The 17,562-nt window shown below is 41.3% G+C and overlaps 2 protein-coding genes across 7 annotated transcripts in view; both read left to right on the top strand.

Annotated features, from left to right (window-relative positions):
- Positions 1 to 6,786, top strand: stn1 (STN1 subunit of CST complex). Of its 2 annotated transcripts, XM_085802027.1 has the most exons (9): positions 1 to 616; positions 1,035 to 1,130; positions 1,471 to 1,548; positions 2,462 to 2,635; positions 3,015 to 3,129; positions 5,016 to 5,166; positions 5,592 to 5,714; positions 5,823 to 5,895; positions 6,283 to 6,785. In XM_085802027.1, exons 1-9 carry the CDS (start codon positions 484 to 486, stop codon positions 6,438 to 6,440), a joined length of 1,101 nt encoding a protein of 366 aa, XP_085658153.1. In that variant the 5' UTR covers positions 1 to 483; the 3' UTR covers positions 6,441 to 6,785. The 2 variants fall into 2 exon arrangements, with proteins under 2 accessions (XP_085658153.1, XP_085658985.1); XM_085802859.1 differs by lacking the exon at positions 1,035 to 1,130 and having other exon boundaries at positions 83 to 616; positions 6,283 to 6,786.
- Positions 6,787 to 8,994: 2,208 nt separating this feature from the next.
- Positions 8,995 to 17,562, top strand: part of sh3pxd2aa (SH3 and PX domains 2Aa) — a 145,746-nt gene continuing 137,178 nt past the window's right edge. For 4 of the 5 annotated variants that reach the window (XM_085797925.1, XM_085798787.1, XM_085797030.1 and 1 more), the window contains exon 1: positions 9,040 to 9,780. In XM_085797925.1, coding sequence (XP_085654051.1) covers positions 9,646 to 9,780 — 135 coding nt within the window. In that variant the 5' untranslated portion in view covers positions 9,040 to 9,645. Of the gene's footprint in view, positions 9,781 to 17,562 lie in introns of all 5 variants that reach the window. The other variant, XM_085799464.1, reaches the window with a different exon arrangement.

The following is a 17,562-nucleotide window of genomic DNA, read 5'->3' as shown; positions in this document are numbered from 1 at the left end:
ACAACTAATGTAAAGGACAGTTTACGTACCAACGGTGATGCTGTAGCGTTTTCTTGAGGAAAAACTATTAGTTTGTGGTGTGTTTATTGTTCTTTGTATGCCTACATCGGCCAGTATTGCCTCAATGACCACAGGAGTCTGGTTTCTTTGTGTCGTTGAAACTACATGTCCCAGAAACCATTGCGAAACGCGAACGCGCTAGTCGGCGGATAAACTGTCAGACTGTCAGTACAAGACTTGAAACGTCCCAATAGTTTAATGCCACTCCGCAACGCGACCTTTTCTCTCGCGTTTATATGGGTCTACATGAGCTAACGTAAGCATCAAGGGGCTATTTAGCTTAAAAACGCGTCACGTGACAAACTTATTTACTTGTTAGGACAAAGCACGACTACAGCTAGCTTACTTCTTGCTAGACACTGTTAGCCCAATGGGGCAAAAACAGAGAGGTGGCAAATAATCTGGTTTTGTTGTAATGTTAAAATGCAAGCGACTATGATGGATCCAGCTGAGGAGCCCCCCTCTATGTTGTGGGGGCTGGATCCAGTCTTTTCTGCCTTTGCCAGACTGTATATCGGAGACATCCTGCAGATGACAGAGTCCATACAGGTGCCAGGTAACAACACATGTGCTATAGATGCGTAAGTTGTTACAGCTAGCTTTCTGCATTCAATATCTGAATGTTGTTGCCCAACAGTTAACTAACTTACCAGTGCAGCTGGAGGCTGTCACCAGTCACTGTGAATTCATTGTTGGCTAGTTAGCTAATCGCTTTGTAAACCCATGAAGTGCAGCAGAGATGGTTTGTTTGTATCTGGCCAGGTTTGTAAGGCATATGCATCCTGTTTTTGTTTCATATGATTTACCATTTTAGAACGCTATCTTCACTGTAATTGTTACTTTAAATTAAGTTATATAGATCTCTGTACACATAGTCACATATTCCTATTTAATAATCCATCGATTATTTGATCTGCCCAAATGAACTATCATATTCATTTGAAGTTACTGGCTTTGTTCTGTGTGTTTCTCAGGTGTGTATTTTTACAAGTCACACCCAGTCTACAAAGTTGATGTGCTTGGGACTGTAGTTTACAAGAGAGAAAAAGAGGACTTCTTCTGTTATGGAGGTAATCTAACTGAGTTCTTGTGTGGAAACAGAATGCAACCACATGCTGTGTGTGTGTGTGTGTGTGTGTGTGTGTGTGTGTGTGTGTGTGTGTGTGTGTGTGTGTGTGTGTGTGTGTGTGTGTGTGTGTGTGGGCGCTCGCTGTATGAATCAGCTATGTCTTGATGTAAACTACAACCATGTGTGTGTCTCCTGCACAACAGTTTTGCTCACATTTCACAATCTGACACATCCTCTCCTCTGTGAAGTCCTACTAATAAAAATAGCTTTGGTTTATGTATTTCACAAGCAAAACAACAGTCTTGTTGTCTTATTCTGAGTATCTTTTCATCTGCCCACAGTGGATGATGGTACTGGTGTTATAAACTGCCTGTGCTGGAAAAACGACCTGTTAAAAGAGGAAGAGGATCCAGGAAAATGTGAGTTTGCATGTGCGTAGTTTCAATGACATTATTGTCATATGATAAGATCTGTGTACAACACATCACATTGACTACCAAAATAAAAGGTTTATGTTTCTTTCTGGCATCCTCTTAGCTGATTTTATTATGTAAATAAGACACATGTCATGTCAGTGCTACTGGATGTAGTTTAATCACTGTCTTTGGTCAAGTTTTTACCTTAAATGTTTCTTATGGGGTTTTCATGTTTATGTTTTAATAAATGCTTCTCTTAGAAAAGCACATTATGTTAACATTGGCAGTCAGTTAAAAGCCTTCTTCTTGCCTGCTTTTCGGAGGTGCATTGCTATTTTTCCTGGTACATTATGGCCATCAGCTAACATTTTGATTTAGTACGTCTTTTGTTTACGTACTAGGCAGGTAGACCTAATTGGTAATAATCATGTTTCTTTGGTATGAAACCTTAAGTTTATAGGGTTAGGGTTATTTGTGTGCACCTCGTAGTTGCCATTCACAGAGAAACATTTGTATTCATCTGATTGTGTTTCTGGCTATCTGACAAATTAAAGTTCAGTATTCACTCTCCATATAGTTCTGATTGGTCCTCAACCAACTCTTCAGAAGGATCTGGATATTTTTGCTTGGTATGTTCTCCAGCTAATGAGTTACTGTGTCTGTCTGTTGTTTGGTGCTTGAACGGTAGCGGACAACTCGTCAGAGCTTTTTCACCGAAAATGCGATTGATGTGAGCATGAGGCTGCAAATCTAAATCATTTCATCACCTTCAACAGTAATGCACGTTGGGTAATAATGCTTAGAAATTCTGAATCTTGATGGTCTTCAGGTATTACCGTAAAGAGATGTAAATTGCTGATGTACTTCACATTATTAGTATTATACATTTACAAAAAATTTGCTTTGTCGTCCCCAGCTAGGGAAAGGCACGGTGATGGAGGTACAGGAGGCTTCAACCCAGTTGCTGAGCTGAAGAAGCTGAGAGAGAGGCAAAAGAACCGCTGCCACTTGGAGATCGGAGAGCTGCTTCGAGTACGAGGACTCGTCAAGACGTCAAGGCAACAGAGAGAAATCATGGCCTCCGTCTTCTGTGAGTGGAGAGGACTCCTCTCTCGTTGTTTTAATCTGCAGACCACAGTGGTAGTTGGATATACCAGCATATTTAAAAAAAAATAGCAATATTTAACTAATGGTTGTTAACAAAAAAACCAACAAAAAAAAACTACAAATGGTCAAAAAGGAAGATGCATTAGTTCCTGCTGTCCTCTAGCAGCACACACATTAAGCAGCAAGGAGATTCTTTATTGTGACATCGCAGTCTCATTTTATGATGGGCTACATGTCTCTGTCTCACACACAAACAAACACACACAACCACATGTAGCACAGACTGTGTATACGCGAGTACATGCCATCTCTGTCCTCTGCCCATATATCATTTGCACATCTGTGTCCGTGTGTGTTCCTAGATAAGGTGGACGACCCAGTGATGGCGGTCCAGATAGCGTGGATGATGGAGGTTCCTCAGCTCTACAGGCAGTGCTATGACAAACCGTTTGAGCTGCAACATAATGCAGCAGCAGGGTACAAACATCCATCCTCCATTGTACATTATTTTAAGAGCCCTAATCAAGACAAACAAGATAGAGTCTGGTCTTTAAGTCAAAATGCCTTCGCAAAACGGCATTTAGAGGTTATGGTAAATGCAGCCAATGAAATGTGATTTCATCTCAGTTTCAGACTGATTGTTGGTTGTCTCTATCTACTCTTAGGAAACACTGAATTCCCCCATCTATGTATGTACATAACCAGTGATGCTGACCTAGTAGACTAAGTGCAGCAACAGGCCTGATTTTGTGATTGTTACAATGTTAATACCAGTTTTATCAAAATTCCTCTATTGACAAGTGCAACAGAATAAATTTGGATTATTCTCAGTGTCAGGAGTTTCAGTATACGGTACTTTGCAGAAACCAGCAACATTCCAACACTTACATATTTAAAATGTAAAAGAAGTGGAACCACCTCAACAACAGAATACATACAATACAGAAATCATAGCCTTATAATGTTGTACTGTATCTGTATCTGATAAGGTCAGAGATCTGATATTTACTTCACCTTTAGTTCAGTTTTGGCCTCCACCAGCTCCGAGTGGAGCTACCCGCTTTCATGATCTTCAACTAGTCACTAACTTTTGTGTGTCTGCCATTTGTCTGTGAGGAGAGGGAGTGGAAAGTGAGTTTTTAAATGTCTTTGTTGAAAATTATAGTCGTTGAGTGCAATAAAGACTGAGACATTATGGTCCTTTTTAAAGGGATATTTCAACATTTTGGCAAATTGGCCTATTGCCATAATCCTTATAGTATTAGGAGTAGGTTCATTACCTTTAATTGTCGGTGCAAGCTGTTTTTCGATTGGCGGAGCAGAGACGTGAGCTGCTCAGCTAACATAACAGAGGCTCGTGGTATTTCTACGTTTTCCTCATCAAACTAAATACACAATCTAACAAATCCAAAACACTCTGGTGGACAAGTTGTGACCTGCACATTCACCACGCTATGAAATAATAACATTACAAGACACTCGGAACTACTTTCGCTTTTGAAATCACTCTGCCGAGCAGCCGTGCCAGGAATATAGTTCCGCTTAGTTCCGCTTATGGATTTACCTCTAAAACAACTCCGTCTCGCAACGTTCCATTATTATTTCATAGCGTGGTGAATGTGCAGGTCACAACTTGTCCACAAGAGCATTTTGGAGTTGTTGGATTGTGTATTTTGATTGATTTTTGAGGGAAAGCCCGGAAATACCGCACATTGTGCAGAGCTCACGTCTCTTCCCCACTGATCTAAAAACAGCTTGCACTGACAATTAAAGGTAATTAACCTACTGCTAAGACTATAGGGATTATGGCAATAGGAGAATTTGCCAAAATGTTGAAATATCCCTTTAAATGTCCTGAGGAGGGCTGTGAAGTCAGAAGTGACTCCTTTCATGTTACAAAAGCTTTAAGAGTTGGCATTAAAGCCCCAGTACGGAGCTTTTAACTGGATACGCAAAAGTCTCTGGTTTCTGCTGATGTGTCTCTGTTACCTACAACAGCAAATGAGCCCATCAGTGTGAAGATACGCTATTTCTAAGTCGTCTAATTCTATACCTCTGGAAGGCATGGTCGGGTCGGACCACTGACGAAACCATATGAATAGATACATTACTACGCACGCTGCTGATAGCTGCTAAAAATAAAAAAAAAAGTTTTCAAAGCAAGTCCCTTCTTCTGTCCGATGTTTCCAAAACAAATCTACACGCGCTGGCCAGACAAACGTCTTCATGACAGTGGGAAATGCAGTCTTCATTCCACCGCTTTCGTCCACAGGGGCCGCCAAAATCAACACTAAATGAAAAGTCTGTACAGGGGCTTTAAAATGTTCTTGATAATAAGACCCACCTTCTTGGTTGTTTTCCAGTGACACAACCCCCAGCTCTATTGGCAGAGCAACGAATATCATCAAGGATTTCTTTAAGCAGAATTCAGTGAGCAGGTTCAGACCCTACGATGTTCTGGACCTGCTGCAGCCTCTCATCTCCCAGCAGCCTCAAACCACATCTGCCGACCAGGTATGGCAGGATAATATAAGGGGACCATCTCTGTTTAAAGATGTGTGTGGTGGACGGATGAAGTGAAAATCAAACATCGGAATTTATTTGAAGTGCACGCCCTAGGTGTGAATGGTACAAGTAATGATAAATAAAACCAAGATTTTATCTATCTTTTTTTTGGAGCAATACTAAATGTATTCTTTAGTGCTGTTGCTGTTCATACTAAAGAAAATGATTATACTATACTTCTGAAGGTGTTAGCGTGGCAATTTACATTTTATAATAGGAGTGTGTTAACAGAAATGTTTTTATGTATCTAGAGCTACAGCAGTAAACATCAGATTTTCACAGTAGGTAGGTCCTCTAGATTTAAAGGTCTCTTCCTGTTCAGACTTGCACTCCAGTGCTTTTGTGTTTTGCTCCTCTGTTCTCTTGCTGTTCAGGAGCCGGTGGCAGGTGTGTCTGGCTGCCAGCAGCTGCGCCAGCTTCTGAAGGAAACACTGGAAATCTTAGAGAATGAGGGTATCATATACCGCAAGATCAAGTCTCAGGACACAGTCTATTATGTAAGAAACTGATTCCTTGAATTAATTCTTCCCACTGCGTTTAGATTATTAGAGGACTGAGGATTAACTGTGGACTTTGGTGTGTCTGCTGTTGTTGCTCCTCACCAGGTGACTGTACAGGATAAAGATCTACTCATTGCTGTAAAAGATATCATCAGGGAAGACTCAAAAAGGGAGAAGTGTAAGTGTAATTATTATCTGCTCTAAATTAAGTGTGAACATTTTGACTAATGCTGACGTACCGCAGCTTTTGGTTTGATGGAGTGACAGTCTTCTCCATGGCAGTGTGTTCAACTTCACACAATCAGAAATGAAAGCTTTTCACCTGCTTGTCAAATATCACATTAGCATTAAACTTACTGTATTTTTCACCTTTACAATTAGGGGCTGATAGGCTAATGCCTTTTTGTCACTCATATGAATAACAAACCCATTAAATGAACTGAAATAACAGTAGGAAATATTGAAAAATTGGATGCCATGAATATGTTTCCATTTAATGCATGCATGTTTGCATGGCCGCATACCGTACCTGCGTGTTGACAGTCGTTTCCTGCCGTACCTGCAGATGCAGAGAAGGGTTGCCACGTCCTGCACATCCTGTCTGCTGTCAAGCACCGCTACAGCCTTAACGTGAGCAGAGCAGCACTGGAGCTGGTCCTCAAATCTCTAGAGTGCAACAGTGACATTGTCAGCACCACTGACAACTATTATACAGCGTTTTAACTCGAGCACAGGGGGTTAGGGATTGCTCGATCGCTGCTCTTAATATTTGCACATGGCTTACTGCTCCAAATTTTGTGACATCATGTGATTTCTATTCCTAAGTTTATAGTAAGCCTTATCCTTGCCTTATTTTATAGATCACTCCTGCTCTACTATGTAAATTTACTAAGGTTTAAGGACCACTGTTGAAAATATTTATGATTGTTAAATAGCATTTTCTTACTGGCAGCCAGCCAATGTATATATCAGAATCAGAATCACATTTATTTTCCAAGTATGTAAATTGTCATTCAAAGGCCATTGGTTTTCTTGGCCATGTGTATATGTATATAGAAATAAATAACCAGTAAAAAAAGATGAATCACATTTTTGTCCATATTAACCTCCTAGCTGCTGGAACCCATTTCCTACCACGAACGACATACATACCCTCAGGGTGTCATCCTCCTTCTACATTTTCTCTTCACTGAACCCTATCAAATTGACCAAAGATAACTATACAAGATAAATATGTGATAAAAAAAAAAAAAAATATATATATATATATGTGTGTGTGTGTATATTATATATATATATGTATATATATATTTTTTTTTATCACTGTTACCTGTTTAAAAAGGCAGTTATAGACAAACTGAAAGGCAATGCAATACAGTAGACAACCTGTAAAACATTAATTTTAACACTTAATTTATGTAGCCATACAGTAATAGTTCAACTTTGCCACATACTCTGTGCATACACAAAATTCAGATGTAATATCATCCTACAAAATTATCATATTGTGTTTGATGGGAGGGTTTTTTGTCTTTGATTTGCAAATATGTAATATATACGCAGAAAACTGGAATGATGAATAATGATAAAAAGTTTAACAGCTAGAGGGAGCTTTGTCACTACAGGGCCTTAATGTCAGGTAATAAAGGACGACCACCGTCAGGGCATTATATCAGTTAATATTGCCAGGGCTGGATTAAGCTGCTAGTGAGCCCTTGTTGGGCCAAAGGCTCATATTAAACCTCCTGTGTGAGTTGATGAAATGCAAATTTATTTAAGAATATGCACCATGTAAGCATTCTAGCTACTGACATATTAAAAGTATTAGATTACTCTGGACCCTCGAGAAGACAGAATTATAGTATTGTGTGTATAGGTGCAGTTCTGTAATACACGGACACATTTAAACAAGATGGTCACATTTAATGTAGCATTGGTGCTACATCATTTCCTGCCCCATACTGTCCTATCATAAGAAAAACATTACAAATCCCCAAGCATATACAGTCTCTTTTTAAAAAATATAATGTGCAGTCATACAAATACTGCATTTTAATATTTCCCATAATGCAAGTTTGCTCACAATCTGGGGAATACTGAAGCCAATCATTTCACATGCTTTTTCTTATCTCCAAGCACAAGTTAACCTTGATGACATCACCATGAAAAGCACTTCACATAATGAGCGTACTAAACTTCATCTGTAATGCATTTCACTTCAAGCACAAATAATTCACCTGAAAGCCTGATACAACATATTCTGTTTCAATCAATTCATGACATTGTCTCAAATGTATTGCCACTCTTAGGGTCCCAAGGGCAGTACCTCTGCTGCCAATCCAGATATGCATTTTCACATTTCACATATAGCAGTATGGATATTAACTGGTCCTGGAGTCTGGGGTCCGTTGGGAACAACTCAGTTGGAATCTCTGTCTTGGGTTCATAATAAGATAAAATGATGCTGAACTTGGTTTGCAGGAGGTGTCATTCAAGTGACTGAAGGACAGAAGCTGCAATGCTGCAAGACTGACAAGACCATGAGGCAAATTTGTGATATTGGGCTAAATGAATAAAACAGCCTTGATTTGAGCTGCTCATTGTGATATGGTGAACATGGTTTGTAAAAAGATCCATTGTATGTTTCAGCTGTTTCACTGTAAAAAAAAAACAAAAAAAACAACAACCAAAAATCTGAATATCCTCTGAGTCTTTAGCATCTTGCCTATGTAGCAGTATGCACATGGGGGCAGTGTTTGGTCGTTAATTGGCTCTCGCATGTAGAGCAGGCCGCTGCTGATTGGTCGCCTGTGAAACATCTGTATCCATATACCTCCAGTTGCTCGTGTCTCCGGCAGAAAGCGGCTCATGAGTCAGAGGCTGGACGCTGACTGACTGACTGACTGACTGACTGGTCGTGGCTTCACACAATCACGCTGCCTGCTGCTGTGTAGCCTATAATATCTTGCTGAATAACACACCGATGTAGGCTATAGCTATAATAACCCACTTTTTTTGTGTCGACATACCGGCCAGCAGCACTGTCTGTCTTAACCTGCCATAGATTTCTTAATACATCATCCCATATTCTCTGAAGCGGGGAGGAAAAGTTATCCAGTGATTGAGTGAAATAGATGAACCATAGTGCAGACTGTAGTATTGTTTATGGGGTGGATGCATAATGTCATAGACGAGTCTTGTCGGGAGGGGGGCAAAGCCAAGTGTTTTTTCCTTGAGTGCCTTATTCCAAGTAGCACCGAGGACGTGCGTGAAGCCCATCCCACTCCGCTCCCTAAACCCACTGCGCCTGCCGCCGCCGCCGCTGCTGTAGATCAGGAGCCGCTTATTGGCGCTGGATCAGCCGGCTCCGTTGCGTTCAGGGACACGCTGTAACCTCCAGGTATGCTAATGCCCCCCATGTGAGGCATCGCGGCAGACACAAAGGAACTCATCTCACTTTTTTCCCCCCTCTGTCTCTCTCTCTCTCTCTCTCTCTCTCTCTCTCTCTCTCCCCATCTCACGGTGACCGCCGTCATCAGCGCTCCCTCCGTCCGCCGCTGGCCAGGCAGCCAGCCCCCCCCCCCACCTCTCCCTCTCCTGTCTGTGTGAAGCCTTGAAGACAACGTGAAAATCGCTGCTGGATATATATATATATATAAGCCTATTCGACTGCTGTGATTCTCCCTCCGAGAGGTGATCAGGCGCTGGAGGGGGGGTTTAGTTTGTAGTAGACTATCGATAAGTTTCTAATCAGATTGATGGCCGTTGCGTCAACGGGGGGAGGAGGAGGAGGGAGGAGGAGGGAGCCGCGCGGAGCAACCGAATTGGCCACGAGCGAGCTGATCTCTAAATGGACCGCTGTCTGACTTGTTTTAAATGACACAGCGATGAATGCTGTTGTTTCCCTCCCGTGATACCAGATCGCTGTATGTGGAGCCACGGCAGACTCTGCCCGCCTGACGGTTTTATGCACAGCCTTTGCAGGGTCAAGATGCAGTTTCGGACTGTGCTGGACGTGAAAGTCGTGGACGTGGAGAAGAGGCGCAATCCGTCTAAACACTACGTGAGTTGCCTTTCTTGTCTACCTTATCTGATCTTCTTCTCTGCCCCCCCCCTCTTGTATTCCCACCTTGTCCCATATCCGTGTCTGTGGCCTGTTCACAGTCACAGCGTGACACCTTAACGCTGCATTAAGTCAGTTAATCGCGGCGGATCACGAAGGCCACTAGACTGACTGAGCCAAGGTCTGTGTTATGGCGAGATTTACGTCCTGCTGTAAAGATGCTCATAATGACATCATAAACAATTCCAAACTATTGATAGCTAACAGACAGCTCATCATCATAGGTGAGCTCAGCTGTCATTACTGCTGGTTGTCAAACACCCAGTCTGCGCTCCACCTGGAATGGAATCCAATAATTACGGCTATTGATTTAAATGATGGCTTTATTATCATTAAGATTTATTATTGGGATGCAATGTGTTAATCAGATATTATAGGCTATTGATAACCCAACCTGATCTGAAGTCAGCTGCATGTGCTGTTGTGATCAAATAATTGAGAACATCATTATTTTCTAACCTGCCTTTACATTATAGCAAAACTTTAACAGGCACTCATGTTAGCTTAGAGGATTGGTTCTGTTCAGAAATAAAATGACTACAGGCCTATATGCTAAACTTGCAGTGTTCACATCCTCAGATGATGACAAAATATATAAATCATGGGCTAAATGTGTAAGGTGCATCTAAAATGATTTATTATGAATGGAGCACATTCCCAGAATGAGAGCATGGTCAGACTTTCCCAGTGGGAAATGGGAAAATGGTCTCATACAGTTCTGTTAACGGTGAAGCCATCGCATATGATCTGGTTGTCATGCTTTAAATCAAGACCATCCCGTCTGTGACGGAGATTGGACCCTGATATGTGACAAAAAAGCAAAACAATAATAAAAAATAAAAAATGATTAAATGACTATTGTCCACTTAGCCCAGTTGCTGTTCTGGATTTCTGATCCACAGAGCCTACAAAGTTGACGTACAAAGTTATTTCCTGGCTTAGAAAACAGTTGAGACAAAAAATCTTGGCACATGATCCGATTTATCTGATCTAGGCCTACCTCATTTGATATTTGTAAGAATTTAGGTCACTGTTTTACATTTTGGTTTTAAGAAACCTCACAACAGGCACTCGTGATGATTCTTGCCTTCTGTGGCCTTTGTCATCAGCACCAAACCTCTTACTTACATCTGTGTTGGGGGTTTGTAGCTACTTCATGGTCTCAGTTCTCTTCCTATTTTGAGCTCATAAACAAGTCATAATAAATGATCACCATGCAACGAACACAATCTTGCTCCTATGCAATTACAGCCCTGCAGACCCCAGGGCTTAATGATATGTAGACACAATTAGCACACGTCCTCTCCTTTGAGAGCAGGAATTCATAGATTTCTCACTACATGTGCTCCTTTATCAGACGTGCTACACTTGCTTTACAACTATGTTATCAATATCATACATTTGATAGATTTTTGTGTCAGTGACTTTGAATTTGATGTAGTGGCCTACACCACATCATCTCTGACATAGTGCATATGTAGCCGATGTTATCTGGTTGGTTGTGTTTCGGTACAGACTGCCCCAGGTGGGGTTCGAATCCCGGCTGATGCAAACCGTTGTGCCAAGAGGTCAATGACCACTTGGCAGTCTGGTTTGCACATCCTTTATGGGTGAGTGAGTGCACCCGGACCCTCCGTTACACATGTATCTTTAACATGAGGTGGCTCCAGTGAAACTGGTCCAGAAACTCTGATGCTGTTGAAGCATCACTGAACTATGGCTCCCTACCGACAGACCTATAGCCACCCTTTGTGTCACTGTGTTGCATTGTGCCTCAGACTCCATATGGCAGCTCAATCATAGTTTGCCTGGGGCTCTTGAAACCAACCAGTACCTCCGTCCTGGAGACTATACCTGCCTGTAGGTTTAGCGTAATGCCAATTTGTTTGTGTTAATGTGCTTAAACACAAACTCATTTATGCCTCATGGAAAAATGCCAACAACAGAAATAATAATGTTCTTAAAACAAGCTGCTGACATGGCTTCAAGATTGTTTTGTGATGCAAGACGGGCCCGAAGCCAGTGTATTTAATACTGTACTTTAGTGGTGCATATTATAAATAAATGTTTTTCTTCAAACCACAGCTACACATGAAGTTTGCATCTTGTAGCTGGCATAGTTTAAGAAGAAAGGATCTGTTCATTCTGCTTTTATTTTCTCAGTTAGGAGTTGGTAGGAGGAGCTTCTAAAAGCACTTCTCTCCTGTACGCACACCTGCAATTAAAGGACAATTCCGGGTAAATTCAACTCGGGACTGTATTTTCCTAACATTTTAGGTCTAAAAGAAGGAACCTGAAGATTTTCAGTTTAATTGCTCCCGTTTCGCGGTAGTTGTGTTTGTCCCCGCATCGCCACGGCAGCGATGAATGGGAGCGGATGGAAGTTCCACTGCTTAGGCTGTTTACATCCCACAAAACCACAACTTTGTTCCACAGACAGACAGCGTCAGATGGCTACTCAATCATGCACTGAGAAGTTTGTTTACTTCAAGCAAGCCGTCATGTTTGTAAAACTAGATCTAATTCAAAGTCTCGCGCGAGACCCAAGTTGACGCGCGTGTTCACGTGTTTAAGTAAACAAACTTCTCGGTGCATGTTTGAGTAGCCATCTGATGCTGTCTGTGGAAAAAATTGCGGCTTTGAGGGATGTAAACAGCCTAAGCAGCGGAACTTCAATCCGCTCCCATTCATCGCAGACACAACTACTGCAAAACAGGAGCAATTAAACTGAAAATCTTCAGATTCCTTCTTTTAGACCAAACATATTAGGAAAATACAGCCCCGAGTTGAATTTGCCCGGAATTGTCCTTTAACATCCAGGTGATCTTTGGTGATGTGATTGCAAGTGAGCTGCTCTAACATGTTCATGTTTAGGATTCATTCCACATACATCTCACACTGGCATCTCACTCCCTGGCTCCATATTCAAATAACCACAAATGTGTTGTTGTTGCTGTTTTCAGCTAGAAAATACAATTTAAAAAGCTTAAGAGCAACAACCACCTTTGATGGCACTTCTGTCCTACAGAGGCAAAATGCAGTTATTGTAAATTGTGTGAAGAAAAGCTCCTGTCAAATGAATGTAATGAATGAATAAGGAGATACATGTTTACGTGGGATAATTCACAGCATTATTTTGCATTACTACTTTCTGCTAAAGAAATAGTCCCTATGAAAATACACAATATTTTATCCAGATTGCATAATGCAGAGGAAGAATGCCATTCACCTCTATAAGCACTACTGTGAGAAACAAAACAAAACAATAGATTCTGTGTCTCAAAACATGGACAAGCATGTAGCTACATGGTCAGAGAGAAAATATATTTCTCAGTTCTGAGACTATGGATAAACTACAAGTGTCTCATTCCAGATAACCTCCAGTTTCCCCGTCCTCACACAATAATTAATGCAACGGTTCAATATTATAGGAAGCATGTTCATTTGCTTTCATCCAGAGCATTAGATCATCAGACTGATGCCACTTTTATGTCTGTGTGCCAAGTGTGAGGAGAAGTTGTTTAGCTTAGCATTAAAAATGGATTGAGGACTGAGGAGTAGCTCCACGTGTCGGCACCTCCAAAGTTCACTAATCTACACCTTCTATCTTTTTTTTTTTTTTTCTGTAATGCAAACAGAAAAGTAATCAATATGTGAATTTACAACTTGCATTTTTGACTGTCTCTATTTCCCTACTGCCTCCAGTTTCATGCTAATCAGCATAAAAAGCTCATCACAGCCTGCCTCTAATTTCCCATTTAACACACCGATATGGGACTGGTATCAACCCTCTCATCTGATTGTGTGTTGTTGTTTCTTCAGTGTGGAGGACCACAATATGGAAATAAGGCTTTAGGTTTTTCTTTCTGCTGTTACACTGATTGTAACCACTTGAATCTGTATAATTAGTTGATACTGTCAAAAAAGTGATTTATTTGTTTCCAAATGTATGTCTGGGGATGTGATGATAATAGATTTTTTTGATACGATTACTGTCAGAGAAATAATCATGGTATCACGATTATCACGATTATTATGCATTAATTAATTTCACAACACTATTAATGTGTAAAATCAAATATAGTTAAAATATGCATTACTAATTATAAAATATTTTAAATATCTATTAAAATATTACCAATTATTAATCCGCCAGGGGAAGTGTTTGAAGTCATTAATTGTCATCGATACCAAATGTTTAAGTTTATTTTAATCTTTTTTTTAAATTACAAATGACACTCTAGCATTTAAATTCCTACCAATTCAATCCTATGTTAGGTAAATGGACCAGTATCTGTGCCTTTACCTTTACTTTTTGGCGCACATCTGCCGACACGGTTCAGACATAATCTTTTTTTGGAAAGTAACGGTATTTAGGAATCTTTGCGATCAATTAATTGTGTCATTTAATACCGTGATTAATTGTGAAAACAAGTAATTGTGACATTCCTAGTCCAAACATATCTCTTTAGGATTAAAGATTCAATTAAAACAGCTTTATTGTCTATCGCAAGGACAGAAAATTGTCATCATTCGCAACCTGATGATTTTAGTGCTCTTGCTACAATGTGATAAAACAAGCTATCAGGCAGGATTCTCTGGAGACAGAGAACTAATGGTCTACTACTGCTGATACAGTATGTGCTATAAGGTTTTAATGCAGCGTGGACATTTGGCTTCCACACAGTAAGTTTAGTAATAGGAGCTTTCCAAAATCAGTCCGGCTCTATAGTAGCAACTGTGCTGCATGTACTGTACAGTTAAAGCCTAGAGAAGTGAGCCGAGCAGAGCTGTGCTTTGTTTTGGACTTCTTCTGTCTCAGTGGGCCAGGCTGTGGCCTAGTTTCCCTAGCTACCCGGTCTCATGAGACAAGGCAAGCCACTGTGAGAAGAAGGAAAGAGAGGAAGAGAGAGAGGAGAGAGTGAAGGGAGGAGAGAAAATGAGAGAAAGGCGCAATCTGTGGCGACCATTGTATCTCATTTGTAATGTTTGTGAAAGCAGCTGGACATGCTTATCCTGTGTGTGTGAGTGTGAGGGTGGGTGGTTGTCAAAAGGAAGTTGATTGTCGGTCCGTAGGGAAAGATGGATCGCAGAGTTGCAAACATGCATCATACACGCACATTCTCCCCCCTCTTCCTGTGATCGGTTTGTTTGTGTGTGTGTGTTGTGTGCGATAAAAGAGAAAGCAAGGTAGGGCACGGCCATGTTCACTTTAAACTTGTGTTACCCCTACAAGTCCCAGTCCCATAACATTTCATTTTCTAGAGGCTCCTGTGCAAGTGCAGAGACCCAGACTGGAGGACGTGTTGTTATTTGGCAGCAATAAAACATCTCTTCAGAGAGCCGTTCCCCACTCAAATATTTATTTGCCCATCCAAACACACAGTGGTATCTGTGTGAAAATGCTTACTCCTTACTGGGGGAAGATGCATGCTGGGGAAGGAGGAGGAGGGGGGGTGGGCGGTGGGTGTTCTTTTTGGTAACGGCCATTGTTTGGGGAGAATGTGACGACTAGCCGGACGCGCCGAGGGGATATGTGGGTGAAAGTGAACCAGACGAGGGTGAGACAGAGCTCTGCAGCTGACGTCTGTTAGTGAATCTGAGAAGCTCCGATGCTCAGTTTGCAGCTCGCTCCCAACTCTGGCTCCGACAGCGGATGTCACTGTTCCCACGCTGCCGCCAGCTCACACACATGTTGCGGTTTGCTGTCATGTGCTCTTTACCAGATGGTTCATTCCAGAATTGGAAGACAGTTTAGTGACCAAAACACCTGAAAATTTGACAATTTATTTGATCATTTTCTGCTATATATTTAAAGGGATATTTCAACATTTTGGCAAATTGGCCTATTGCCATAATCCCTATAGTTTCAGGAGTAGGTTCATTACCTTTGATTGTCAGTGCAAGCTGTTTTTAGATCGGCCGGGCAGAGATGCGAGCTGCTCAGCTAACGCCACGGTGGCGCATGGTATTTTCAGGCTTTCCCTTAAAACTCATCAAATACACAATCCAACAACTCTAAAACGCTCTGGTGGACAAGTTGTGACCTGCACATTCACCACGCTATGAAATAATAATGGAATGAAACAAGACAGAGTTGTTTTTGAGGTAAACGCAAAGCCGCCGACGTGCCCGTCGGGGGCAGTCGTTTTTTGGCGAGTCTCCTTTCGGCACAACACCAGCTATGCATTTACCTCCAAAACAACTCCGTCTTGTAACGTCATAGCGTGGTGGATGTGCAGGTCACAACTTGTCCACAAGAGCGTTTTGGAATTATTGGATTGTGTATTTGATGAGTTTTGAGGGAAATCCCGGGAATACCGTGAGCCTCCGTGGCGTTAGCTGAGCAGCTCACATCTCTGCTCCGCAGATCTAAAAACAGCACTGACAATTAAAGGTAACAAAGGGATTATGGCAATGTGCGAATTTGCAAAAATGTTGAAATATCCCTTTAAGAAATACAGGTAATTAGGCTAATTGTCAAATAATTATGTCTGTCCAGCTCAGGAATCAAAAGTAGGCCTACAGATGTTTTATATATTGTGTGCCATGCTTGGTGAAACCCTGTTACCAATACTCTGTAATTACAGTAACAGGGTTGCAAATGTTGGTCAAGTGGGACAAGAGAAAAATGCCTCTTTAGGGGGAGCTTAGAGTTATTTAGTATTTTAAATAATATTTTGGAACCAGTTTTTGTACAACTATATTTATAGTTTGTCTCCGAATAATTGTAATTTTCACCACAAATGCCAGTTTCATGTATGATTTATTTGAAAATTAATGGGTGGGACATAAAATGTCCTCCAGTTCTGGAATTTCCCAGATGTAGCTTGTGATTTTGGAAAGTTTTGTCTCTTGCAGAGAGAGGCCTTAAATGACACGGCTCCATTCCAGTAACAAGATGTCACCTGTCCCCTCTGCTGTCTGTGTCCATGTTGTGGAGCTTGAACATGACCTCCAGCCTCCTGGAGCTTTCCTCAACAGCTTGATTTATAATGACGTCACCCAGAGATGGTGGTGCTCCGGCGAGAGCCAGAGCGTGTGTGGCCTGGCTCTGGTTTTGTTTGATGATGCTCCTAACATCACTTTAAGTGTTTTTGTGCTGTGGTAGTTGATCCCATGTATGTGTTGTGAAGAGGAGAGAAATGGAAGGAAGACGGAGAGGAAACTATCTCGCTGGCAGCTCTTCCACAGATTATTAGATGGTCAGGGAAACTAGCTAAAGCATTATCAGAATCAGACCTTTTTGATTAGTGAAACAAGATGTTCTTCTTCTACCAAAGCATCATTAATTACAATCATTTGATCTGATTAGTAGCCTAATATGTCCACCGGAAAGTACAAAAATAAGTAGTAATGGGTAATCTATTGACCTCATGAAAGAAAAAAGCCTTCCATCCATGTCTTTTACACTCCACACCCTGATTTTGTAACTAGTGTTTAAGCTGAAACCAACATAACCCTGATTACATCACTATGTAATCATCGGGGGCTATTTTCTCCAACTTGGCAAAGATTCTCCAGAGCCAAAAGAGACATTATGCAACTTTTCTCACTAGCTGAGTAGTACACAACTGACCTGTGTGTGTCCAACTGGTGAGACACCTCTTTAGCAAAACCTAATCAGTCAATCAATATCATTGGCATTGACACAACAGATCAGTTCAAAGGTCACAGGTCATATCACTAGTAGGCCTACTCCTTAAACAAAGCTGTTTTACA

This window comes from Trachurus japonicus, chromosome 1 (assembly GCF_045865225.1).
Source record: "Trachurus japonicus isolate A0001 chromosome 1, Traja_1.0".
NCBI lineage: Eukaryota > Metazoa > Chordata > Actinopteri > Carangiformes > Carangidae > Trachurus > Trachurus japonicus.
Note: the sequence above shows the minus strand (reverse complement) of the source record. Positions and strands in the feature narration are given on the sequence as shown.

Coding starts and splice junctions, on each gene's coding strand:
- stn1 (XM_085802027.1), top strand. CDS start 484: ATGCAAGCGACTATGATGGATCCAGCTGAGGAGCCCCCCTCTATGTTG. Junction 1,549..2,461: donor GGAAGAGGATCCAGGAAAAT/GTGAGTTTGCAT, acceptor TGTCGTCCCCAG/CTAGGGAAAGGCACGGTGAT. Junction 5,715..5,822: donor CTCAGGACACAGTCTATTAT/GTAAGAAACTGA, acceptor GCTCCTCACCAG/GTGACTGTACAGGATAAAGA.